At 40.0% G+C, this 22593-nt stretch overlaps 1 protein-coding gene across 1 annotated transcript in view; it reads left to right on the top strand.

The window, feature by feature from the left end:
• CDH5 (cadherin 5) overlaps positions 1-22593 on the top strand; it is a 52575-nt gene that overhangs the window by 15121 nt on the left and 14861 nt on the right. Inside the window, exons 2-4 of the mRNA XM_024208323.3 lie at positions 13851-14052; positions 20247-20535; positions 20626-20742. Coding sequence (XP_024064091.2) covers positions 13864-14052; positions 20247-20535; positions 20626-20742 — 595 coding nt within the window. The 5' untranslated portion in view covers positions 13851-13863. The remainder of the gene's footprint in view (positions 1-13850; positions 14053-20246; positions 20536-20625; positions 20743-22593) is intronic.

The raw sequence follows: 22593 nt of genomic DNA, 5'->3' as shown, positions 1-22593 counted from the left end.
GGTTGGGGGGGGGGGGGGGGGGGGGGACGACACATAACAGTTTATACCAGGGGTCGGCAACGTTTGGCACGCAGCTCGCCAGGGTAAGCACCCTGGCGGGCCGGGCCAGTTTATTTACCTGCTGACGCGGCAGGTTCAGCCAATCGCGGCCCCCACTCGCCGCGGTTCGCTGTCCCGGGCCAATGGGGGCGGCGGGAAGCGGCACGGGCGAGTGATGTGCTGGCCGCGGCTTCCCGCCACCCCCATTGGCCCGGGACGGCGAACCGCGGCCAGTGGGGGCCGCGATCGTCCGAACCTGCCGCGTCAGCAGGTAAATAAAGTGGCCCGGCCCGCTCGGGTGCTTACCCTGGCGAGCCGCGTGCCAAACGTTGCCAACCCCTGGTTTATACCCACAGTAATGGGGCTACTTCTGAAGAACATTTTTTTCCTGTGTGAAAAGGATCACACAAAATATCAATCCAGTTTCATTAAAAAAATTCCCAGGAGAGAGGAAGAAAAGAGACCTTTATGAGCCTTTTGTAAGAGCTTTTTTTTCCCCCCCTCCTGGCTTATCTCCCTTACTCTGAAATTACTCATTTACATACAGACCTTGAGAACTCTTTCATTGGGCTTTGCTAAATTCATTCCACATTGGTGTGGATGGCTCATTCTACCTTGTTTTGTTTTGCCCCCTCAGTGTTTTCTCCAGTTCTTTAGTCCAAGACTCAGCAAATCAGGTCCAGAATGCACACAGAGGACTCCCGTTCTGTACTGTCATTTGGATTTTTGCTGTAGTTCTGGCTGCTGCTACCAACCTATCTTTAGTATTTTTTATCTGTCCAGTTGCTTGGTGCTTTTTTTGACATTTCATTAGAGCCAGCTGGAAAACCGACAAAAATTGAAACGTTGATGAAAAACCCAATAGTCAACACTTCCCCTCCCCTATTCCCCTATCAGCTCTATATTTTAGACAATAGTTGTAGTAAGACCAGATGTCGTACTTCTGTTTGTTTGATCTACTTTCCAGCAGGCCTATATATGTTTTGCGTGTCCTGGGATAAGAAAGCAAATATCCTTCTTGTGGTCTGACTTTATGAACATAAAGCCTGTGACTATATCTGATAAGCAATAAATCTTCACCATGCACAGCACATGATTGCAAACGCTTACAGCTCCATCTTAACCAAATTTCTTCAGATGTGAAAAAACACCAGTCCTGACTGAAGACTCAGTCCATGGAAAGCCTGAAGTTTTAAATGCAATTGTTTGAGTTCTAAGTAGAAAGACATTTCTAAATAATATTTGAATGTACAAAAACAGTGTTCTGTTCCGTTAATTCAGAAATATAAGGATTTTTCTGAAGTTCCCAGGAATCATCTAAGGGATAAAACAGGCCTGGAAAATTTCAGCCCATAAATTTCTTCTGAAAAATTATACAAGCACCAGTGTATTGCCTCCTCAACCATAATTATACATGGCCCTTGCTTGTTGGGACCCAGAATTGAGTGAATATGATGCAGAGGACACTGCAAAAGCAGTAATGTTGTGTGACCAGATTTTTAGAGGAATTATGGTTAGGATATTTAGGTACCGATGTATACCACTGTAGCACTATCTTTCTTATAAAGATCCAAGTAAAGACATGCTTGTTTAGGATGTCTGAGAATCTGTGATGCTACAATACACCTCTACTCCGATATAATGCTGTCCTCGGGAGCCAAAAAATCTTACAGCGTTATAGGTGAAACAGCGTTATATCGAACTTTCTTTGATCCGCCAGAGTGCGCAGCTCCGCTCCCCCGGAGCACTGCTTTATCGTGTTATATCCGAATTCATGTTATTTCAGGTCGCGTAATATCGGGGTAGAGGTGTAGTTTTTAGATAGTCACAAACATTCCACAATGCTTGGTTACCCAAAGAGATTACTTCTGTGATCTGTAAACCAGGAGGTGAAAATGACATTCCAAAATAAAATGATACAATGAAGGAAAGCACCATGTCACCGTTGAGATCAGCACATTAATCTAATAAGCACAAAGAGACAGACCATTGTCATAAAAGAAAGGCCAAAACAGGTCACTTCCTACAAATGCTTTAACTTCTGTATATTGCTTAGAACATTTAAGTGTTTTAATAATTTTTTTTATATAAAAAACAATGTTTATCCCATTTGGAATATCAGAAAATGATGGTTTTGTAAAGTTATGAATGTCCCAAGACTCTCATGTCACATAAGATATCATGGATCCCTACCAAAAAAAAGTGTTATTAGAGTTTAAAAAACTACCCAGTTAGCATTTTGCACTGAACTAAATGTACTGCCTCAGCTATTGCTACATGTTAAGCCCAAGGAAATGAAGTAGCTCATTTTTACGGTTTTAGATATAGTTCTCTAACAGAAGCTACAGTAAAGGTAACAATGCTCTTTTATTATAGTACTGTGCTGCCTCTCTTTTTAATTAGATTTGTTAGTCTTTCACCAGGAAATGTTGTCTAATGATTAGATCAAGGGACTAGGAGACCAGAGCCTGTTATTCTATGGCTAGTTCTGATACTGATCCGTTGTGAGAACGTTGCCAAGTCATTGAACCTGTAAGTGCTTTGATTCCCCAATCTGTAAGAGGTACATAATGCATGCTGTATCTACTGTACTGTTCAGGAGCTTGAGGAGGCTTTATTAGTTCATTTCTGCAAAGTGCTTTGGGGTCCCTGAATGAAAGGTGTTTTCAAAGTGCAAAGTATTACTAGGATTGTTTTCATTTACTAAGGTTTTATCCCTTTAAGTGCTGCAGTTAAGGTCTCTTCATTACATAAATAGGATGTGCACTCTCCTTAGAAAGAAAAAGATAAATTTATTCACCTTATGTTGTTTAGTGGTTACCTTGCTGTATTATTTATTGCCAGTTATTCTATTCATGAGCCTTTACCCTTTGAAGTTCATAGATATAATATTAGATGACAAAGTGAGAACTTTTTAGTGCAAATTCTATATGGAAATACATACGATTACTGTACAGATAGATATCGGGTCAGAATCAGCTCTCAGTTACATGGGTATAAATCCAATAATTTAACTGAGTTCAGTAGTTACTCTGGATTTACATCGGTGTAACAGAGCAAAATCGGGTCCAGTATTTTTGAGCAACATTTCAGTTTACATGTATTGACCACTATATAGTTACAGGTCCAATGCCAAGTCAATGGGAGTCCTTCCATTGAGATCAGCGAGCGGGGGCTTGGGCACTACATCAATGAAATGCCTGCACTATACGTATCTGGTAGTTCCAATGCAGTTTAAGTATTCTTACTACAATACTGGCAAACATTTCTATTACCACCTTCAGTAACTTATAGTAATATTTTGTGTGATGGGAAGGTTTAATTTTTCTGCAGTTCATCATACAAGAGCTCAAACTGGTTGAAATATTCTTAGGTATATATTTGATTGTAAAAAGAACAGGAGTACTTGTGGCACCTTAGTACTCCTGTTCTTTTTGCGGATACAGACTAACACGGCTGCTACTCTGAAACCTGTCATATTTGATTGTGTTTTTTATACCTAAAATTCTAAATTTTTGGAAAAGAACAGCCATTTTTATAAATATCTTTCAGGTTCTCATTAAAAAACTGGGAGGGGGAGGAAACCTACAATTTTTAGGTTGTCAACAACCAAAAAAAAAATTGGTTTCCGGTTTATCAACAATAACCCAGAAAATTCCACGAAAACCATTGAGGAAAAAAAGAAAAAAAAAAGTTGTCTTCAATTTAAATTTTGTATTGACAAGATCTTTTTTAAGAGCTGCTAGAGCTGATCAGAAAATTTCTGTTGCGAGTCTGATTCATGTCTGTTGTTTTTAGTCAAATTTCTTTCATGGGATATTTATCATTATTTTCCAGTTGGGCTAGAGATATTGTTTTAAAGGAATCTTCATTCCAAAAAAATCAAAATGATTCTCTGCATAAGATCATTGTGAGATATTTTGGCCTCCCTGGCCAGGGCAATAAAAATTGTATCAACTGTGACTGCTTAGTCATTTATTTAATCAACCATACATTAGATTTGGCTTACTGGTTTAACCAGGACAGAGCTATAGAACAGTGCACTTGAGAGCCTAGATATGCATCTTTTATTTTTGACTAAACTAACTTCACGTAAGCATTATATTAACTTTAAAGAATGGGAGGAAAACAGATGAGAGCTGGACAGGGACTGCAAACATTTTCTGAAGCAACCATCACTGAAACAGGACATTTTAAAGCCAATATTGCAGAACTACTTGCAGAAAGCAAATTTCTAATTAGTACAGTATTTACCTGCATTTGCACCAAAAATTTGATTCTAAAGAATTATACTCTTCCAATTGGGAAAAGAAACCATACCATGTGACATATGTATCTCAAAAGCAGCTTGAATATCAAAATATTTCCGTGAACTCTTGTTACCAGATTTGCCCATTACTTTGGGGTATGCTCATTTATTTGGGTTACTCTTCTGGGGAAGGGGATTCTGTAATTCTATCAATGTACTGCTTGTGTCACTTGTGTTTTCATATAGAGCTCTACTTCTCCCTTCTGCAAGTCCCCTCCCAAAGGAGCTATCCTGCAGGACCTAGGTTCCCTAGGGCTGGGTTTCTCCAGCCCCAAAACTGGATGAACACACCCAACACCCACACATACTTTAACAGAGCAAGTCTGAGCGGACCGGGTCAATCAGCACTGTCAAGCTGACCCCTTATATGTCTCTGGACTCACTGGGCTGGATGAAGCAGCACTTTCAAGCTGACCCCCCCCACACACACACTTATATGCCCCTGGGCTCCATGGACTGGGTCAAGCAGCACTTTCAATCTGTTACTCTTATGCGTCCCAGATTCAGCACGTCCCTATCCCCACTCTCACATCACAATTGTACTGGCAGTAACCTACTTGATGAGCAAACCCCAGAGTATTTTGGGCACTGCAGGGATCTTTAGCTTAGGTAAAAGAAGCATTGCTGTAGAGTGAAGGGGGGGAACACAAAAGAGTAAAGTTCAGCAAGAGCGAGAGAAGCAACCAAGTTAACGATAAAAGTTATTTATTGAAGACTAGTGATAACTACACAAGGAGGGCTAAACCAACATAACATACATTATTAAAGGTTAATACGTAAGATAGAAAGGAAAACAGAGAGAGAGAGAGAGAGAGAGAGAGAGAGAGAAAGAAAAGGGGGGGGGGTCTCACCCACTTCATGAGGCTTGACTGGTCGGTGTTCCCAGGTGATGGTGGTAGCTCAGGCTCCTGAGTGCTGGAGACAGGCAGAGCCCCCAGCACGATCAGTCAGGAGAACATGGAGTCCCAGTGGAACTGATGCATAGTTTGGATCTAAGCATCAGAACCCTGACTAGAGGGTGAGTAGGGATTTTTGTAGAGAAAATACAATTGTTCAAGGGAGAACAATAGATTTATTTATAGGTAAGATGATGACTCAAGGGTTTTCTTGAGGCTAGACAATAGGAGCTGATCACTCTTGGTTATGGGTGGTGTTTTCTTCCAGGGAGCTCACAATGCAACTAGGCTGCTTCAGTATTTGGATATCAATTAAGGATTCATTACTAGAATTGGTCTGATAATTGCTGAGCTGGGTGTGTGCAGACATAGGTACATTAGCATCTGGAGCAGAGATTCCCATGATGCAGTGCTTCCCTGCTTTTTCTGGTCCCAGAATTCAGTGTGGTTCTCTGTTCTCCATTCTGTATGTAAATTGAGATGTCTTCCTGTCCCATCTTTCATGCAGATGAGGCTAGGGGAGTTGTCTCTGCTCTCCATTCTGTATGCTAATGGAGATGTCTTAATCTTGTCACCCTTGTCAGGAGGGGTCTAGGTGCGTCTCCCAACGCCCTTCACTGCTCTCTGCAAGTTTTTTCCTCTGATGGGTTTTGGTTTAAGCAGAGGCTGGGGGGAGTGGGGGGCGGGTCTTTCATGAGTCAGGCTGAATACTGCACCCTGGTTCCCCAAGAACACAGAGGTGTCTGGTATCACTCTCCACTTATACTTTGCAGGCTGAGAATTATTTGCTGAAATTATCCAGCACAATTTCAAATAATAATACATTTGAGAAAATCATGATCTGCTCAAAGAAGATTTATGAGCAGAGAGAGAAGCTCAGTTAATTGAATAAACTAATTGTGAATTTTTTCCCCTGCTCTCTTCAGGGCATATTTAAGGTCCTTGCTTAAAATAAATGGGGTTTAAGCTATTGGTACAAGTAGTCAGACAAAAGCTAGCCTGAGCCTATGGTCTCAGATCTGATGAAAGGAACAGCTTGGGAAGGAACTGTCTCGTCATAGCTCATCCTTTATTATCCTCTTGTTCTGGAAGGATGATAGGAGGAGGGAGTAATTTACTGCAACATTTACATGGATGCAGCTTACTCCTGCTTCTCCTGGCCCCACCAGGCCCCAAAGCCAGGCCAACTATTCCTGGCAGTGGATGGGACGGATTGGATGGACTCCTCTGCCCTATGCACTGCCACCCGCTTGCTGACACAGCAAGTATCTGGAGAGCGGAGTGCACTCCACCCCTGAGCCACACTCAAGATACAGATAGGCTGAGCAAGAGGGCATCTGCGGAGGCTTACTCCCCTACTTACATGGGTATAATCTAGCCCTGCATTTTTAGCTGCTTGCTTCTGGCCACTCCAACATGCTGTACCATGTTGCATGGGGCGTACTTTCTCTTGCTCAGCTTCAACAACTCCTCCCTCCTGCTACTATCTCTGGGGTTTGTTGAATGAAATAGTGCACTACCTAGCCTTTCTTCAGGAGTCCAACATCTGCAGAACTTGATCCTCATGCCCTTACCCAGTTACTTCTGAAGGACCTCTAAAGCTAGGACAGGGGCGAGGGCTGTTATACTTGAACATGAGTGGTTCCATCCCCAACTTCAGGGAAAGGAGCTCTGGTTCACCAGAAGGGGAGGATTTTTTGCTGAAGGAGATGTTCACAGACTAGCCAGGAATGAGTATCTCTTTGCAGACTCCAGCTGTGCTATGGCGCCAAGCATCGCTCATAACTATACCATACAAAGGAACTGCAGAGTAGACAGTGACACTTCTGATTGAAATGATGAAAGCTGCCAAGGAGAAAAGAGGAAGTATTTTTGCAAGGAGTCCCGGGGTTTTGTTTTCACTATATGTTTGACTTGAAAGATACACCAAAGGGCGGGTACTAGCTTAACTGGAGAAATTGTTTTACAGAGGAAGGAGCCGGAGCTGCAGTTCTGAAGCAAGTCAAGAGACAGCAAAACTATTTCATTTGGGGACATAGAGTCTGTTAGCCAGCAGCCAGCACAAGTGAAATCATTTTAAACTTGGGAGAACATGGAAAGAGGGATCTGCTGAGTGAAGTGAAACATTTTGTATTATAACCAAACTGTACATCCGTTTAAGAGGTTCAGTCTGATACGTAGGTGACATTGGCCCCTAAATCAAATGCAGTGCTTTGGGATATTCACCACTTATTAAAAATATTACTGTGCTCTGCACTATGTCTGGGGTTATTACTGTAAACTACAGCAATATTCCCCACCCCCTCTGGCCCAGGGATGTTCCTTGCTTTTTCTTCTTGTATGTCTTCTGTGTTAATGATTGACATATTGTATGAGGCCCAAATGGTGAAGGCTCCATATTTCCTTGCAGGGAGCTCTGTGCCAGCTTGATAAATCTTTAGAAGGATCAGGACAGTGCAGCAGGCCCAGAGCTCATACAATAGATAAACCCGTCCACTCAGACTTCTCTGGATGCAGGTCTTCAATTTCCATGCCCACAGAACACCACAACATTGACATAGCCAAGGTACTGATTATCTGTTCAGATTAAAATATTCTCTCTCTAGCAACTGCTCTTTAAAGAGTAGGATGTTCAGAAAAGAGACCACCACTCTGCAGGGTTGCTGGAACAATTGGTACAGTAAGGGTACTGAGAGCCATGGAACCAAACTGTAAATCAGAGGTCGGCAACCTTTCAGAAGTGGTGTGCCGAGCCTTCATTGATTCCCTCTAATTTAAGGTTTCGCATGCTAGTGTGGAAGCAGAGCAGACACCAGTAATACATTTCAACGTTTTTAGAAGGTCTCTTTCTATAAGTATATAATATATAACTAAACTATTGTTGTAGGTAAAGTAAATAAGGTTTTTAAAATGTTTAAGAAGCTTCATTTAAAATTAAATTAAAATGCAGAGCGCCCGGACCGGTGGCCAGGACCCGGGCAGTGTGAGTGCCACTGAAAATCAGCTTGCGTGCCACCTTTGGCATACGTGCCACCTTTGGCATGCATGCCATAGGTTGCCTACCCCTGCTGTAAACCATGTATATAATAGAAACCACTTCAAGCCAGGGGGTGCAGCAGCCCCCCCAGCACCCTTAGTGCCAGCACCTATGCCTCTCTGGACAGCATATTTCTAAGGTTAATTGAAAGGAAAGGTATCCTTAGCAAGGTGTTCTCTGGTAGATACAGGCCAGAGCCTCAAAGTTTGGATCCATATCTGAATTTCCCAGTGGCTGGCATTGGACAGGTGGTTTTGGTTCAGAGGCATCTCTCTTGCCTGTGGATATTCTCCTGTAAAAAGCAAAACAAACTAACAGGAGTGAATTCTTCTCCTTTAGGTAAGATAGGAATAATGTGAAAGACAAGGTTCTCTCCTCTCCTTGTACTCTAATGAAGATGCTGGCCACTTAAGATAACACTTTCTGAGAGCATCTTTGTAAATATGTCAGTTCTAGTGAAGTTAATAGCAATTTAAGCTTGCAGTGTAGTGTTTCAGTCTTCTCAACTAGCCATTACAATACAGCAATGAACAACAAGATAATTACTGTACTAGGGCTGGAACAGAATGATGAAAAGCACCATTCCCTTCATTCCTAGGGAGAAAACAGGCTGGTGCAAGGACAGATTTCAGACTGTTGTTCTCTTTCCTGAGGATGGGGGTGGAGGGGTCTTTTTCACAAGTATTTCCCAAAGCTACAGTCAATCCTAACTGACATTAACAAGCTGTTTTCAGATTGACCATCCATAGTTCAGATTAAGGGTTGACAGATACGGTTAAGTGGTCACCATGACTTTGAGAATCAAAATCCCCCCAGGATCCTTTACATTTTGCAGTGTAAGGTTTCTCAATTGCAAACAAAATCAATTACTTCCTAGATGTGCATCCTAAACATACTTTAGCAATGAGCATTTGATGTTAAAGAAGCTACAATCGTTTTGCCCAGCAGTTTCCTACACATTCACATAGGATGAGGAATGCAGTGTGTGTAGCTCATGTACAAAGATGCAGAATAAAGGAACAGGAAAAAACAAACATATCACTATGACATAAAGGTCCTAAAACACGTCGTTCCAACCATGCTACAGCACTACAGAACAACAGTAACTGCCTAATACTGAAGAGTAACTTTGGAATACGTCTAACTACCTTACCTCCCAAAATATTGGCTTAATAGAACATTCAGCTAATTGTGTGGTGTCTACTTTTCTATCACTAATAATTGCTTTTCTTTCGATATACCTACTGACAGTTGATAAGAGGTAATGGGAAGCAATTTACATGTAATTTCAAGTTCTCCAACTATTTGAATGTCAACTTTCCCTGACAGTCCTTTGTACTGTAGAAGTGAAAATTCAGAAGGAAAATTTGGCAGCTTTGCTACATGATACAAACTTCTCAATCTGATATGAAAGTCAGGTCTAAAGTTAGCTAGTAATAACGTGATTTAAATATTTTTCTAGAGAACAGCTTCAGAAACATCAACTCTATACTTTGTACAATTTAAGAATAAAAAGACAGAGGGGACTGAGTGTTTGGTTTTAAACTTTTCCAAATACAGGGAACTGAAGCAATACCTAAAGATTTCTCTGAGCTGGCTCATTTGTTCCTGTGTTGTACTCAGAGCTGGTTGAAACATTTCACGTGAAACATTTTTTCATTCAAAAGATGGGGTTTTGTCTAAGTCAATATTTTCCATGTGAAAATACTGATTTCAGCAGAATTTACTGTCGGGAAAATCAAAACATTTCATTTCATCGAGTCAGAACATTTTGTTTCGGGTTGGGTTGACGTTAATCTTTGCATCTGCCTGAACTGTCGTATTGCCTCAAACCCCCATTCACTCCTATGGGCTGTGCTTCCTTGCCAGACTACATCGCCTGTAATGCACAGAGCTTCCCCTTGTGTCTAAGCAGTTGCTCCCATGATGAACTGAGGCAGCTCAGGTGGATGCAGAGTAATATCAGCTGAACAAAACCAAATGGGAAGTTTTGATTCATAAATGTTGAAAAGTTCTTAGAACATTGTTTTGATACTGTTCATAACAGAAATTTTTTTCTTTCATGAAAAGTTTTGATATTTCATATATTTTTCTGATTTGGATGAAAATGAAAGTCAAAATTTCAGAATTTCCTATGGGATGAAAGTACTATATACCTAGATAGCATTCATCACCATGTATTTTTTGACAGGTTTCCATGCCCCATTTAGGGCTTATATCCCACCCTCTGTCCCCGTTTCCGTCAAAGTTTGGCGCCGTCGGCCTTTTTTTTTTTTAAAAAATTGATTTTTTTTTATGTTTGAATAGGGGGTATGTTGCGTGCTTGTGCTTTGATACGTTTTCTTGTTTGTTTAGAGAAAGGTTGAAATAGAGTGAGAGCATAAAAATTTAAAAAAGAAAGCTTTGGTAAGGTTTAGAGGAAAGAAGGAAAGAAAGGTTGTTTGGTGAGGGTGAGTAAAGGCCTAGTTTGGCATTTTATTAAAGACTACAAAGAGAGAACTTTAAAAATTTGTTTTTAAAGGGTTCATTTGAAAGAATAGAGGCGAGTTATTAAAGAAAAGAGATTTTTGGTGAGGTTTAGTAAGGTGAGATGATTTTAAAGGACTAGTTTGGTATGTTATTAAAGAATAAAAAAAACTGAGATAAATGCAAAAGGTGTATTAAATATCAGGGTCGGTTAAGAAAGGAGCATTTAAAAAGAGTTAAATAAAAGAGAAACATATAAAGGAAACTGTTTAGTAAGTATATGGTAAAAATATAAAGGTTGGTTAAGAAAGAAACGTTTAAAATGTTAAATATAAGGGTAGGTTCAGAAAAGAGTATTTAAAAACATTAAATAATATTGAAAAATAGGTTTAAAAAGAACACACATGGCGAAAAAAGGACATTTACTAAAGCAGAGACTGTTTAGTAAGCACATGGTAAAAAATATAAAGGCAGGTTAAGAAAGAAACATTTAAACCAGGGATCGGCAACCTTTGGTACGCGGCCCGTCAGGGAAAGCCGCTGGCGGGCCAGGCCAGTTTGTTTACCTGCAGCTTTCACAGGTTCGGCCAATCGCAGCTCCCACTGGTCACGGTTCACCGTTCCAGACCAATGGGGGCTGCGGGAAGCGGCGTGGGCCAAGGAAGGCCCATTGGCCTGGAACGGCAAACCGTGGCAATTGGGAGTTATGATCGGCCGAACCTGTGGATGCTGCAGGTAAACAAACCAGCCCGGCCCGCCAGCAGCTTTCCCTGACGGACCGCATGCTAAAGGTTGCCAATACCTGATTTAAACTATTAAATATAAGGGTAGGTTAAGAAAAAAGCATTTAAAAATATTAAATAAGATTGAAAAATAGATTTAAAAAGAACACACGTGGCAAAAAAAGGGCATTTACTAAAGCAGAGACTGTTTAGTAAGCACATGGTAAAAAGTATAAAGGGAGGTTAATAGTAAAGCATTTAAACTATTAAATACAAGGATAGGTTAAGAAAAGAGCATTTAATAAGAGTTAAATAAAAGAGAAACATATAAAGATAGGTTAAAAGAGAGAACAGGGCAAGAAAAGGGAAAAGAAAGCCCCTTTGCAAAGGGCAAATATAGACAGCACGTGGTTGAGTCAGAGAGAGAGATCTTACCCTTCCAAGTGTTTCTGCGGAAAGAGACAACTTCCCAGGTTCACAGCCCCTCAGGCTTGTTATCACCACCTTTGGATTGGCCCAATCAGATGTTGTTCTACAGTAGTGTCATAGAATTCATTTTCCTGAACCAATGTTAGTCTAAAACATAGGGGAAACTTTTAAAAATTGTTTGTTACTAGGGGTTTATGGTTTTAACTTTTATTAAAGCCCCTATGTAAAAGTGCTACCTGGCGGGGAAAATGCTTGGGGTCTGTGTTTTTAGATAAGAATAAGGCAGTTAAAGGTGGGGGGGGGGGAGGAGAGATGGCTCTTGTTTAAAAACCATAAGCCCCTAGTAACAAACAATTTTTAAAAGTTTCCCCCTATGTTTTAGACTAACATTGGTTACTTTTTAATGAGACGATTTGAAGCAGCGTGCTTTTTCAGCAAAAACAGCCTTTGAAAGCCAGTGGATCAGAGAGAAGAAGATTTCTTCTTCCTCCACTTTTTAACAAATAGAGGTGAAAGTTATATTAAGTCTTGTAAAGGAATAAACACTTGAAAAGACAAGCCTATATGAAGACACATCCCTTCATTTAACATTTTTATAGGTGTGTTTCAATAAAATAGAGCAGAAACACCCCAGGTTTAAAACCACAGGGCCTTAGTAACAGCCAGTTTATATTCCCCTAAGTAAGGAGGAGCTTCTATTTAAACAGGTCTGATGATTAAATATGGCTGCACCTAGAAGGCCCTGGCCAACACTTGCAGTCAAGCCTCTCATGAAGAGACATTATACATTTTTTATTACAACACATGCAAAAGTGCTAAATAAAGGGCTGTTTCTTCATATAGGTTTGCCTTTTCAAGTGATTATTCCTTTACAAAAAACTTAATACAACTTTCACTTGTATTTGTTGAAAAGCAGGCGAAGAAGCAGCCTTCTTATCTCTGATCCAATAACTCACAGATGCTGTTTTTGTTAAATTTCTGTTAGAACATTGTTTTGATACTGTTCATAAGAACGTTTCAACATTCATGAATCAAAACTTCCTATTTGGTTTTGTTCAGCTGATATTACTCTTTATACACGTGAGCTGCCTCAGTTCATCATGGGAGCAACTGCTTAGACACAAGGGGAAGCTCTGTGCATCACAGGAGATGTAGTCTGGCAAGGAAGCACAGCCCATAGAGGTGAATGGGTCAGGGAAAGCCACTGGTGGGCTGGGCCAGGTTTGTTTACCTGCAGCATCCACAGATTTGGTCCATTGCAGCTCCCACTGGCCACGGTTCACCATTCCAGGCCAATGGGGGCTGCAGGAAGTGGCAGCCAGCACCTCCCTTGGCCCACTTCATCTCTCCTTACTCAACCTCACCAAACAACCTTTCTTTCCTTTTTTCTTCTAAACCTTACCAAATCTTTCTTTTTTTAATCTTTATGCTCTCTCACTCTATTCTTTCAACCCTTTTCTCTAAACAAACAGTCAAATGTATCTAAGCACAAGCACGCAACATACCCCCTATTCAAACATAAAAAATAATCAACAACAACAAAAATCAAAATGGCCATCAGCGCCAAACTTTGACGCCAATGGAAACGGGGACAGAGGATGGGATATAAGCCCTAAATGGGGTGTGGAAACCTATCAAAAATACATGGTGATGAATGCTATCAAGGTATATACTACTGATGGAAATTCCGTTTTTTGATCAGCTTTAGTTGTACTGTAATTAATTGGCCTGATACTGTAGGGTAAATCCAGTAACTTCAGTGGAGTTAATTGTGACCTATATTGGTGTGGGAACAAATGTAGGCTCTGTAGGTTTATTGGCTTGGATGTTGAGCTGAGCCAGAGCCAATTCTGAGCCTTCATGAGTTTGGCTCTCTCTAGCAGCAATTTACCATTGCTGAAGAAATCTCTGTTCTATATTCCCTACTGTTCATATTTTACAATGTTTTCTAGGTTGCAAAAGAAGATGGAAAAGCTTATTCTCCTTTTCTCCCTGATCTTGGCTCCAGCCTCTGTTTACACAGAAGATTTCAAGACAAAACTAAATCTTTCACCAAGCAATAACAGTCATAAACGATTTAAGAGAGAATGGATCTGGAATCAACTGCATATCATGGAAGAGATTAATTCACCATTACCACATCATGTTGGGAAGGTAATTAACAATGTATTAGCAATCAGTCAGCAGTTACTAACTAGGGTGAATTAATACCATGCAAGAGCATGATGAACAGCGTTACTTTTTGACACTGTAGGTGTGATAGAAGAAAGAAGAATTGTAATGTGGTTTTAATCCCAAACTACAGGATAGGGGTAATGGTAACAATTTGAAGACTTATAGTAAACCAAGAATAATATTACAAAAAGAAAATCTACTTTATTTGTAAAATACAAATAGGTTTTATAGATTGGTTGGGCATCTGTGCAACTGGGGAGTATTTTGGTGGCATACAGGTGTAATGGGATGAATGGTAAATTAGTTGCACTAATATTACACTACCATTTTCCCGCATCTCAGTTTATCTTCTTCCTGAAGCACAGGCCAGAATTCTGTCTTTTAAGGGCCATATCTTCTGCTGGTGTAAATTGGCCCAGCTCTGTTAACTTCAGTGCAGCTACACCAGTTTACTCCAGCTATGGATCTAGCTCATGTTTCTAGGTTCTAAATAAACGTATTGAGAAGTGAACTTGTGCTTTTGTTACAATATTCATAAATTCTGACTGCTGTTCTCCTTTTAGAGGGAAAGTGAGCATGAGGAAGTGGTTGTGGGTGGTTCAGTATCAGAGACAAAACTTGATTACCAGAGAAACTGTATAATTCTATAGACAAGAGAGAAATGATTAGGTAGTTTAGCATGTCAGTCTCTCTCTCTGGATACATGTTACTACTTCTCATCCCCCAATGACTGTACATTAGTATCTGGTTATTTAGTGAGAGTTAGGAACCCAATTTACAGACTGCTTTGGGAATTGTAGAGTTAGTTGAAAATGCCTGCCGTAAGCATGGATAGTTTTACAAGACTATTTAATAAATCACGCACACACTCTCTCTCACACACACACACACACACACACACACACACAAAAATCACTCATTTAAATTTAAGTATCAAACTATGCTAATCTTATTTACCCTCTACTCTGACTCTCCGAAGTCAATTCTGCTAAAACAACCTATAATCTGCAAGTTTGATAGATTTATGTGGCAGTCACGAAATTATCCTACAGAGCATTTTGAGACAACAGTTGATCCACCAACAAGCAACATGTCTATATTGAGAATCCAGTTTTACTGAAAATAGATTTAATCTGTTCATTGTGCAGCAGAAGTGCATATTCTAATTACTCCATGGTTGCCCCCTAAAAATCACATATGACATTACTGAACTTGTGCTTCATTTTTAAATTGACAATAAAGCTCTGATATGCTTAATATGTGTAATTGTAGCTTCATGCGTCTGCATTTCATTATTAACTGTAGATACCAATCTGTGCAGATCAAAAAATGAAGAGTAATTTGAATGAGATGCTTTATTTGTGCACATCTTTTTTTTAATTATGCCAAAAGTCAAGATGCACAGAGTATATTTGATACAAAAACAAAACTCTTGTGTTGTGTGCTCATTTAATTTGATGATTTGTTATTTGTGCACACATGAATTATAAACAGCTAATAGAGCAACATAGGTAAGGAATGGATATAGTCAGTGTAAATAAATCAGAATTCAGAAGTTAATGAGTTTATTAATAGATTTTACCCTCACCAAGCATCTGATTCAAAGCTCAGTGAAATCAATAGGAGTCTTTCCATTGATTTCAATCTGTGTTGTATTGGGCCCAAAATACAATTGTAGCAAATCTGAAGAGAGTTCTTTCTGCTTATTGCTTTATGGATTTCATTAATAGGTCCTAATTTCAAAGTCATAGGTCAGATCTACAATTTTACTGCAAATCCAGGGGAAAACTACCTTTCCAAAAATATATTATCAGATCTTCAGCTTCTAATAGTCTCAGAAGAGTTTAAGTCCTACCACTTATATCTGCAGGCTGCCTAAGTTATACTGTATTTAGACTAGTGTCATTATCAGCACTCAATCAACTTACTTCTGTGTGCATGGCAAATTTGCATATTCTAATTAAACAACTGTGTTGACTTCAAGTCTCTGTAATAAGAAAAATCAGTCACCATGACATATAAAATGTCTCATGAACACTAGATGAATTAAATATACTAAAGGGATACAATTCTAACCTGTCAGCCATTCTCCAGGCATGCTGTGTTCATGGCTAATCTCAAACAGGTTGTCAATTTTTGTGTTTTGTTTTATTCTTTTATTCATCGAGCCATCAAACTAGAACCATGAAAATTTGGCAGCTAAACCTGACATACCTGCTATATACTGCAAGAGTGAACATAATTTGAAAGGTTCCCTTTAGGTATACACTCTCATTAGACTTAATGTAAAAGTTTACCATGGACTTTAAAAGGCAGAAGAGTTATACCAGCACTCAGTGAGTTGATAATACCGCCTTAGATGCAGTTATGGTATTGACTTGTTTGGTTCTGTTTCTTTTAAAAGAAAGCCTATAGTTCTCAGATTAGATCGAAACAGGGGGGCTGTAGTTGGAAATGTTGTAGCCCTCAGGTTTTTTCACAATTTAGTAAAAAATTAACTGTTTAAAAAAAATGAGCATTGACCTACTTGCAAACTCATTTTCTATAGGGCATTGCTCATGAAATCCTATGATTAACTGCACATCACCCTGGCAAAGTTCTTCAAATGTAGTCTTTCAATCTGAACAAGTTTGACACTTTTCTGATAAATGCAGCTGTACGTTTTCTTCCCAAGTACGACAATCAGCATCTGTCAGCCTGCCTTGGTAAAATGAAACAGACTTTTCTGGATCAGCGCTGTTTACTGGCGGACAGCGAGAGACAGAAAGAGGCCACAGGGTATTCTCAGCTAACATGGGGCATTTCTGCTTCATTTCAGACCAATTCAATAGGAGATTGAGGAGAACACTTCTATTCCTGGTGCTGTCCTAAATAAGAGAATAATTCACTTTGTATGGTGCTCTGTGGTCTTCCAGCAATGGAATGCTTTTGATTACTTTTGCAAAGTCTGCATGCAATGCATTGGATTGGCAGGATTGAACACTTGATAAGTCTTTAAATAAAGGCCACAGCAGCAGGCATGTAGAATTGAGTGACAGCAGCAGGAATATGGTCATATAGTTTTACTTTATTTTTTATGACCCAGGATGCTTTCTCTGTAGGTTCATCCCCACGGACTTAACAAAGGCAATTTTGGAAGTCTCTGTGCTTTACATTGAATCAGTAAAATAGAGATTGAGAGAGAAGACACAGCATATGCTCCCACCTTTAATATGTGGTGGGAGTTTTTTCCATGTACTACTAGGACAACAGTGGGATGGGAAATAGGCAAATTATTTACATCACCAAGTATAAGTATAATAAGAAAAGAATTCATACAGTAAAGCAGAGAATCTTCTATTCTCTGCAGCTCACTTGTAGTAGGAATGCACACAGCAATGGGATGCTAGCCAAAATCCTGTGAGACTGTCTTATCAGTCACCTGCAAACATATCAAGAGAGGGCACTTCCTTGGAGCATTACAAGGGGAAAGGGATGATCCAAAGAAAAAACCTCAGTGAAGAAGCACTTATCCTATGAAGAAATAATATTCAGGCATCTGCTTGGGAGCTAGAAAACACCCACAGCAATATGAAAAAAGCCTAATTTTTCTGACGCATTTAAAATAAGACTGCTATAGGGAACAATCCGGCATCAGTCCCTGTGGGGATGGACTAGCCAATCTAACAAGCTTTTTCCACTAATCAGACCATGATCTATCTGGGTAGATTCTACCAGTGAGAAAAGTAACAGCTAATGAAAAGTTAAAGTGTTAGAACCACCAAAATTTACAATCTCTCTCCCGCTTTAGCTAGGCTTTAATATCAAAATCATAGCACCCTAGGCCTAAGACCACTTTACGAAGTTAGGAAGCCCTTCAGTGAAGAGAACTTTCTTCCCACAAACCCAATCATAAAATAAACTTCTAAGGAACGTGTTGAAATATACAAATACCTGCATAGGATCTACTTATTGAAGGGTTTTTTTTTTAAATCGGAATAGTTTTAAAGTCATCATAAGCATCTCTCTTCAGTAAGGAAATATATAGGTGGTGCAGAGCTGGTGTAAAGGCTCTGGGCCACACCAGTATGGCCCCTGGTGCAGGGGATGTGCTGCGGCATCCTGACAACCTGAGAAGCCTTGGCTACCAGAATGACCTCTGGGGATCACTGTCAGCCAGCACAATTCAAGCTGCCCTCAGTTGCATCTCAGGAGTTCTACGTCACTCCTCAGCAGCCCCAGGACCAGGAAGCCACAAAAAACGTGACGTAAAATGTGGACTAAAGGAAGAAGAAGAATTCCATGACATACGACAAAAAGGACAGATGTAAACAAAAAACTGTTTAACAGCAATAGCCTGACCATCAGCAAGATAAAGCAGAAATGCTAAACACAAAAGCAAATGCAACCTCTGATAACATCAGAAATGTAGGACTGGAAATTCTTGATTAATTATAGGGACTGCTGGTGAGTGGCCAACTGCAATAAATGGAATAAGAGTGCTAATCTATCGAGTGCAGATATCTTTATACAATAAATGTTATTTTAAGTGGTTTAAATCTCCTATCAGGAATCGGGAGATAAGATGTCGAAATAGAAGAATCAAAGTTACCTCCAGGTTAATAATAATGTACAGAACCAGTAGGGAGAGTGAATTCAGTATTTTTAAAAGTTGATTGTATATTTTATCCCTTTTCCCCCATTCTTATGTTATTCATCTTCTTAAATTGTAAACTACTGACTCTTATTACATGCTTTGAAAGTGCCTAGCACATTGAGGTTACTACTATAACCCAAATAGCAGTAGAAGGAAGGAAGGAAGAAAAATAAAATAAAAACCACCACCACCAGGGTGTGACAGATGATCCACCACTCCAAGAGGCCCTGGATTCCATGGGTGACATCCTGACCTCGTTGGGCGTTTTGCTATTGACTTCACTGGGGTCAGGATTTGACCCCATGATTCAAAATCTGTGATAAGTGGAACACTTGCCTGATGATCATAGCAATCCCAAATTAAGTCTTTGCATAAGATTTCCATTACAGAAATTATAAAAATCCTCAACTGTTTCATCAAGTCCATTTATTTATTCAGTTGAAATGTTGAACCAGAGCAAGTAGAAGCAGCAAAGAGTCCTGTGGCACCTTATAGACTAACAGACGTATAGGAGCATGAGCATCCGAAGAAGTGGGTATTCACCCATGAAAGCTCATGCTCCTATACGTCTGTTAGTCTATAAGGTGCCACAGGACTCTTTGCTGCTTTTACAGATCCAGACTAACATGGCTACCCCTTTGATACAGAGCAAGTAGGTGACATTTGGGTAAGGCTTACAAAAATGGCATTAAAACCAAGAAACTTAAGCCCAGATCTTCAAAATTAACTAGTGATTTCGGATGATAGCTTAGGAAACCGTATTAGAGAGGGCCAAACTTTCAGAGGGTAGGTGCTGGGCACTTTCTGGAAATCAGAAAGTCATTAGTCACTTTTGAAAGTCTTGGGATAAGACAACATTATTGGAAAAACAAAACTAGTGAGTGTTTCCAGTCTCAGGATTTAGGTCTGAAAATTTAGGCCATCTTCAGTGGGACAATGTATATTGCTAATAGTTGGATTGAATTTATGAAAAGAGTAGCTAGGAAGAGGTGATAGTGGAAAGGTGATATAGGCATCAAATGGCCTCAAAAACCCAACTGTAAAGTTTGGTGGTGCACTTAGGTGAGATTTTATACACACAGTTCTGATAGCAAATTGGATAACTGCCTATGCTTTAAAGGGGAAATGAGGCAGGAATTCCCTAATTTATACTTGATTTGTGCAAACTAGCAATTGCAAATTATTTATAGATGAACTAAAGCAGTGATTCCCAAACTAGAGGCACGGCTTGTTCAGGGTAAGCCCCTGGCGGGCCAGGCCGGTTTGTTTACCTGCCGCGTCCGCAGGTTCGGCCGATCGCAGCTTCCAGTGGCCACAGTTTGCTGTTCTCAGCCAATGGGAGCTGCAGGAAGTGGCGCAGGCCGAGGGCTTACCCTGAACAAGTCGCGCCTCTAGTTTGGGAACCACTGAACTAAAGTAATGGCTTTAGCTAGTTGTTGAATTTATCTGTATGAATATTATGTACATCGTCATTCAGAAAGTGTTCTGTTTTCAGATTTTAAAACTCAGTTTTAACTCCCTCAATTATGCTTTCTAGATCACATCAAGTTCAAGGAATAAAAATGCTATGTATGTTCTTGAGGGGGAATATGCCAACACCATCTTTAAAGTCCGTGAAGACACCGGAGATGTGTATGCATTTGAGAGGCTGGACCGAGAAAAGAAATCAGAGTATGAGCTGACAGCTCTCTTTATTGACAGAACAACCAACAAATCACTGGAGCCACCATCCAGATTTATCATCAAAGTCTATGATGTTAATGATAATGTTCCTGTGTTTGTACAAAAAGTGTTCAATGGTTCTGTCCCAGAAATGTCACCAGTAGGCAAGTTCTTTGACTACTCATTTCTCCTTATGTTTCTGTTTAACAGAGGGAATTTTTAGTAAATGTATCATTTGATAATTCCTTCTCTAGGAACTTCAGTCACCAAAGTGACAGCAGTGGATGCTGATGACCCAACAGTTGCAGGTCATGCCACAGTCATATACCAAGTTATTCAAGGAGAGCGCTATTTCACAGTTGATCAATCTGGTAGGCATGACACACACTTTTCAGCTTTTACCATATACTTTACAAAATGTCACACGTTTAAGCCTTTATCATTCTAGCCAAGCCGGAGAATGAGTTGGACGTTTAGTTATCAGCAAGAATGTATTTACAGAGAGGTTTTGTTGTGGTGACACTGTCTATATTATTTAGGAATGTGAAAGTGAACTGAAAAACCAAAAGGCATTTGTGTGCTAAATGCTGGAGCGGGGAGGGTAAAGGAGTGCATTTCCCTCTGGTGAAGGCAGGTGCAGTGAAGGCACAATAGTTAAAGGCTATAATTTGCAAATGAGTTTGAGCTGAATTTAGCCAACAACTTCAGTTTCGAGTGAGATATCATTCATGCCACTGACCAGGAATAAGAACAAGATAGCACAGAAACATTGTACATCACTGAAATTCTTAAACCTGTTATAGGGCAAGATGCGGCTGTATCCTAGACCCTTCACTCAATCTCTCCATGGGCACCACTAAGTGACAGGCCCATGCCTGTATTTCTCCCAGGATGGAATCCCAAAAATAACCCCACTTTTAGATGGGGTCCTCATGTCACAGTATCCCTGTTCGCTACCCATGAGTCCTCTGCTACAGATTTCCCTTTGGCAGCTATGACCAGCTGGTAAACGCAGTGACACAGAACAGCCTCTTCAAAACAAAAGTATTAATAATTTATTCATAGGAACATAACGGAGGGAAAAGGTTAAAACAGTATGCATATAGGCTTTTGTTATCTCACGTAAACCTTGACTTGCCTAAACGTGCAAGTTTGGCCCAGGACGAGACAGTCTGCACCTCTCCAGCCTCTGCCCCCATTTCAGTCTGACTTTCGTCGTCTCCCCCCACAGAGCTCATAGAGAGGCAATCCTTTTATCTGTGTCAAAGTGTCTTTGTCCTGGGACCCCTGAACCTAACTAATCCAGTTTATGCATCTCACTGGGAGGGGAATAAGAGGTAGACTTCCAGCAATTGATTCGTCCCTTAAGTACTGGCAATTGATTTAGTCATTATCTGCCTTCCTGGAGATTCATAAAACCACCCAGGATTGTAGTTAACTATTTTTTTGTATATATAAATACTGTATTTACCTCTGTCTATTTTATGACTACCATCATGCTGTCTGCTATATGGGGCAAAGAGTTATCTCCCACGTCTTCATACCAATAACAAGGCATAGATTCACTAATCTTTCCAATAAGTTTTCTTCTCTTTCTTGCAATTGTCACCTTTTTGATGATATAGTACAGCAGAAGGGGTCCTATAAATATTCAAACTATAGAAATACATTATTTGAATTATGTAAATAAACTTTACCATTTCCCAGAATATCTATGCATAAAAATAATAGCATCAAGCTGAGGTTTTGTCTATAGATTAACTAAAAGGAAGTGTGACAGCTTTTCCGGACACCCTTTGAGACAGTGTATAGTGTGCATTTTTTCACCACCCACAGTCAACTGATCGTCACTAAAGAAAAAGGATGCATCATTTGTTGACTGCCATATGACTTCCATTGTTACATTAGATGCATTCACGTACAAAGCCATGGCACCATAGTTTGGCTGGATGTACACGCATGCAACATAGCACTAAAACTTGACTTCTCCAATAAATTCATGGAGACCTTGCTCTGCAGGCCCTCTCGGACCTTTGGGGAGCTATTGTTACACGTGAATGTGCTTGATCTGCCAAATTTCTCTGTGTCCAGCCACACTTCAGATTATTCCCATACTAAGTAGAAATAGGGGGAAGTGCATGAGCTTGATTATATTCAGATGCACATAAAACACTGCTTCTACAGAGTACCTGTACACGCTTTAAGGGGTTTTACCCTTAATC

This window comes from Terrapene carolina, unplaced genomic scaffold (genome assembly GCF_002925995.2).
Source record: "Terrapene carolina triunguis isolate 2854851 unplaced genomic scaffold, T_m_triunguis-2.0 Scaffold130, whole genome shotgun sequence".
NCBI lineage: Eukaryota > Metazoa > Chordata > Testudines > Emydidae > Terrapene > Terrapene triunguis.
The sequence above is the reverse complement of the archived record's forward strand: the minus strand, read 5'-3'. Positions and strand labels throughout refer to the sequence as shown.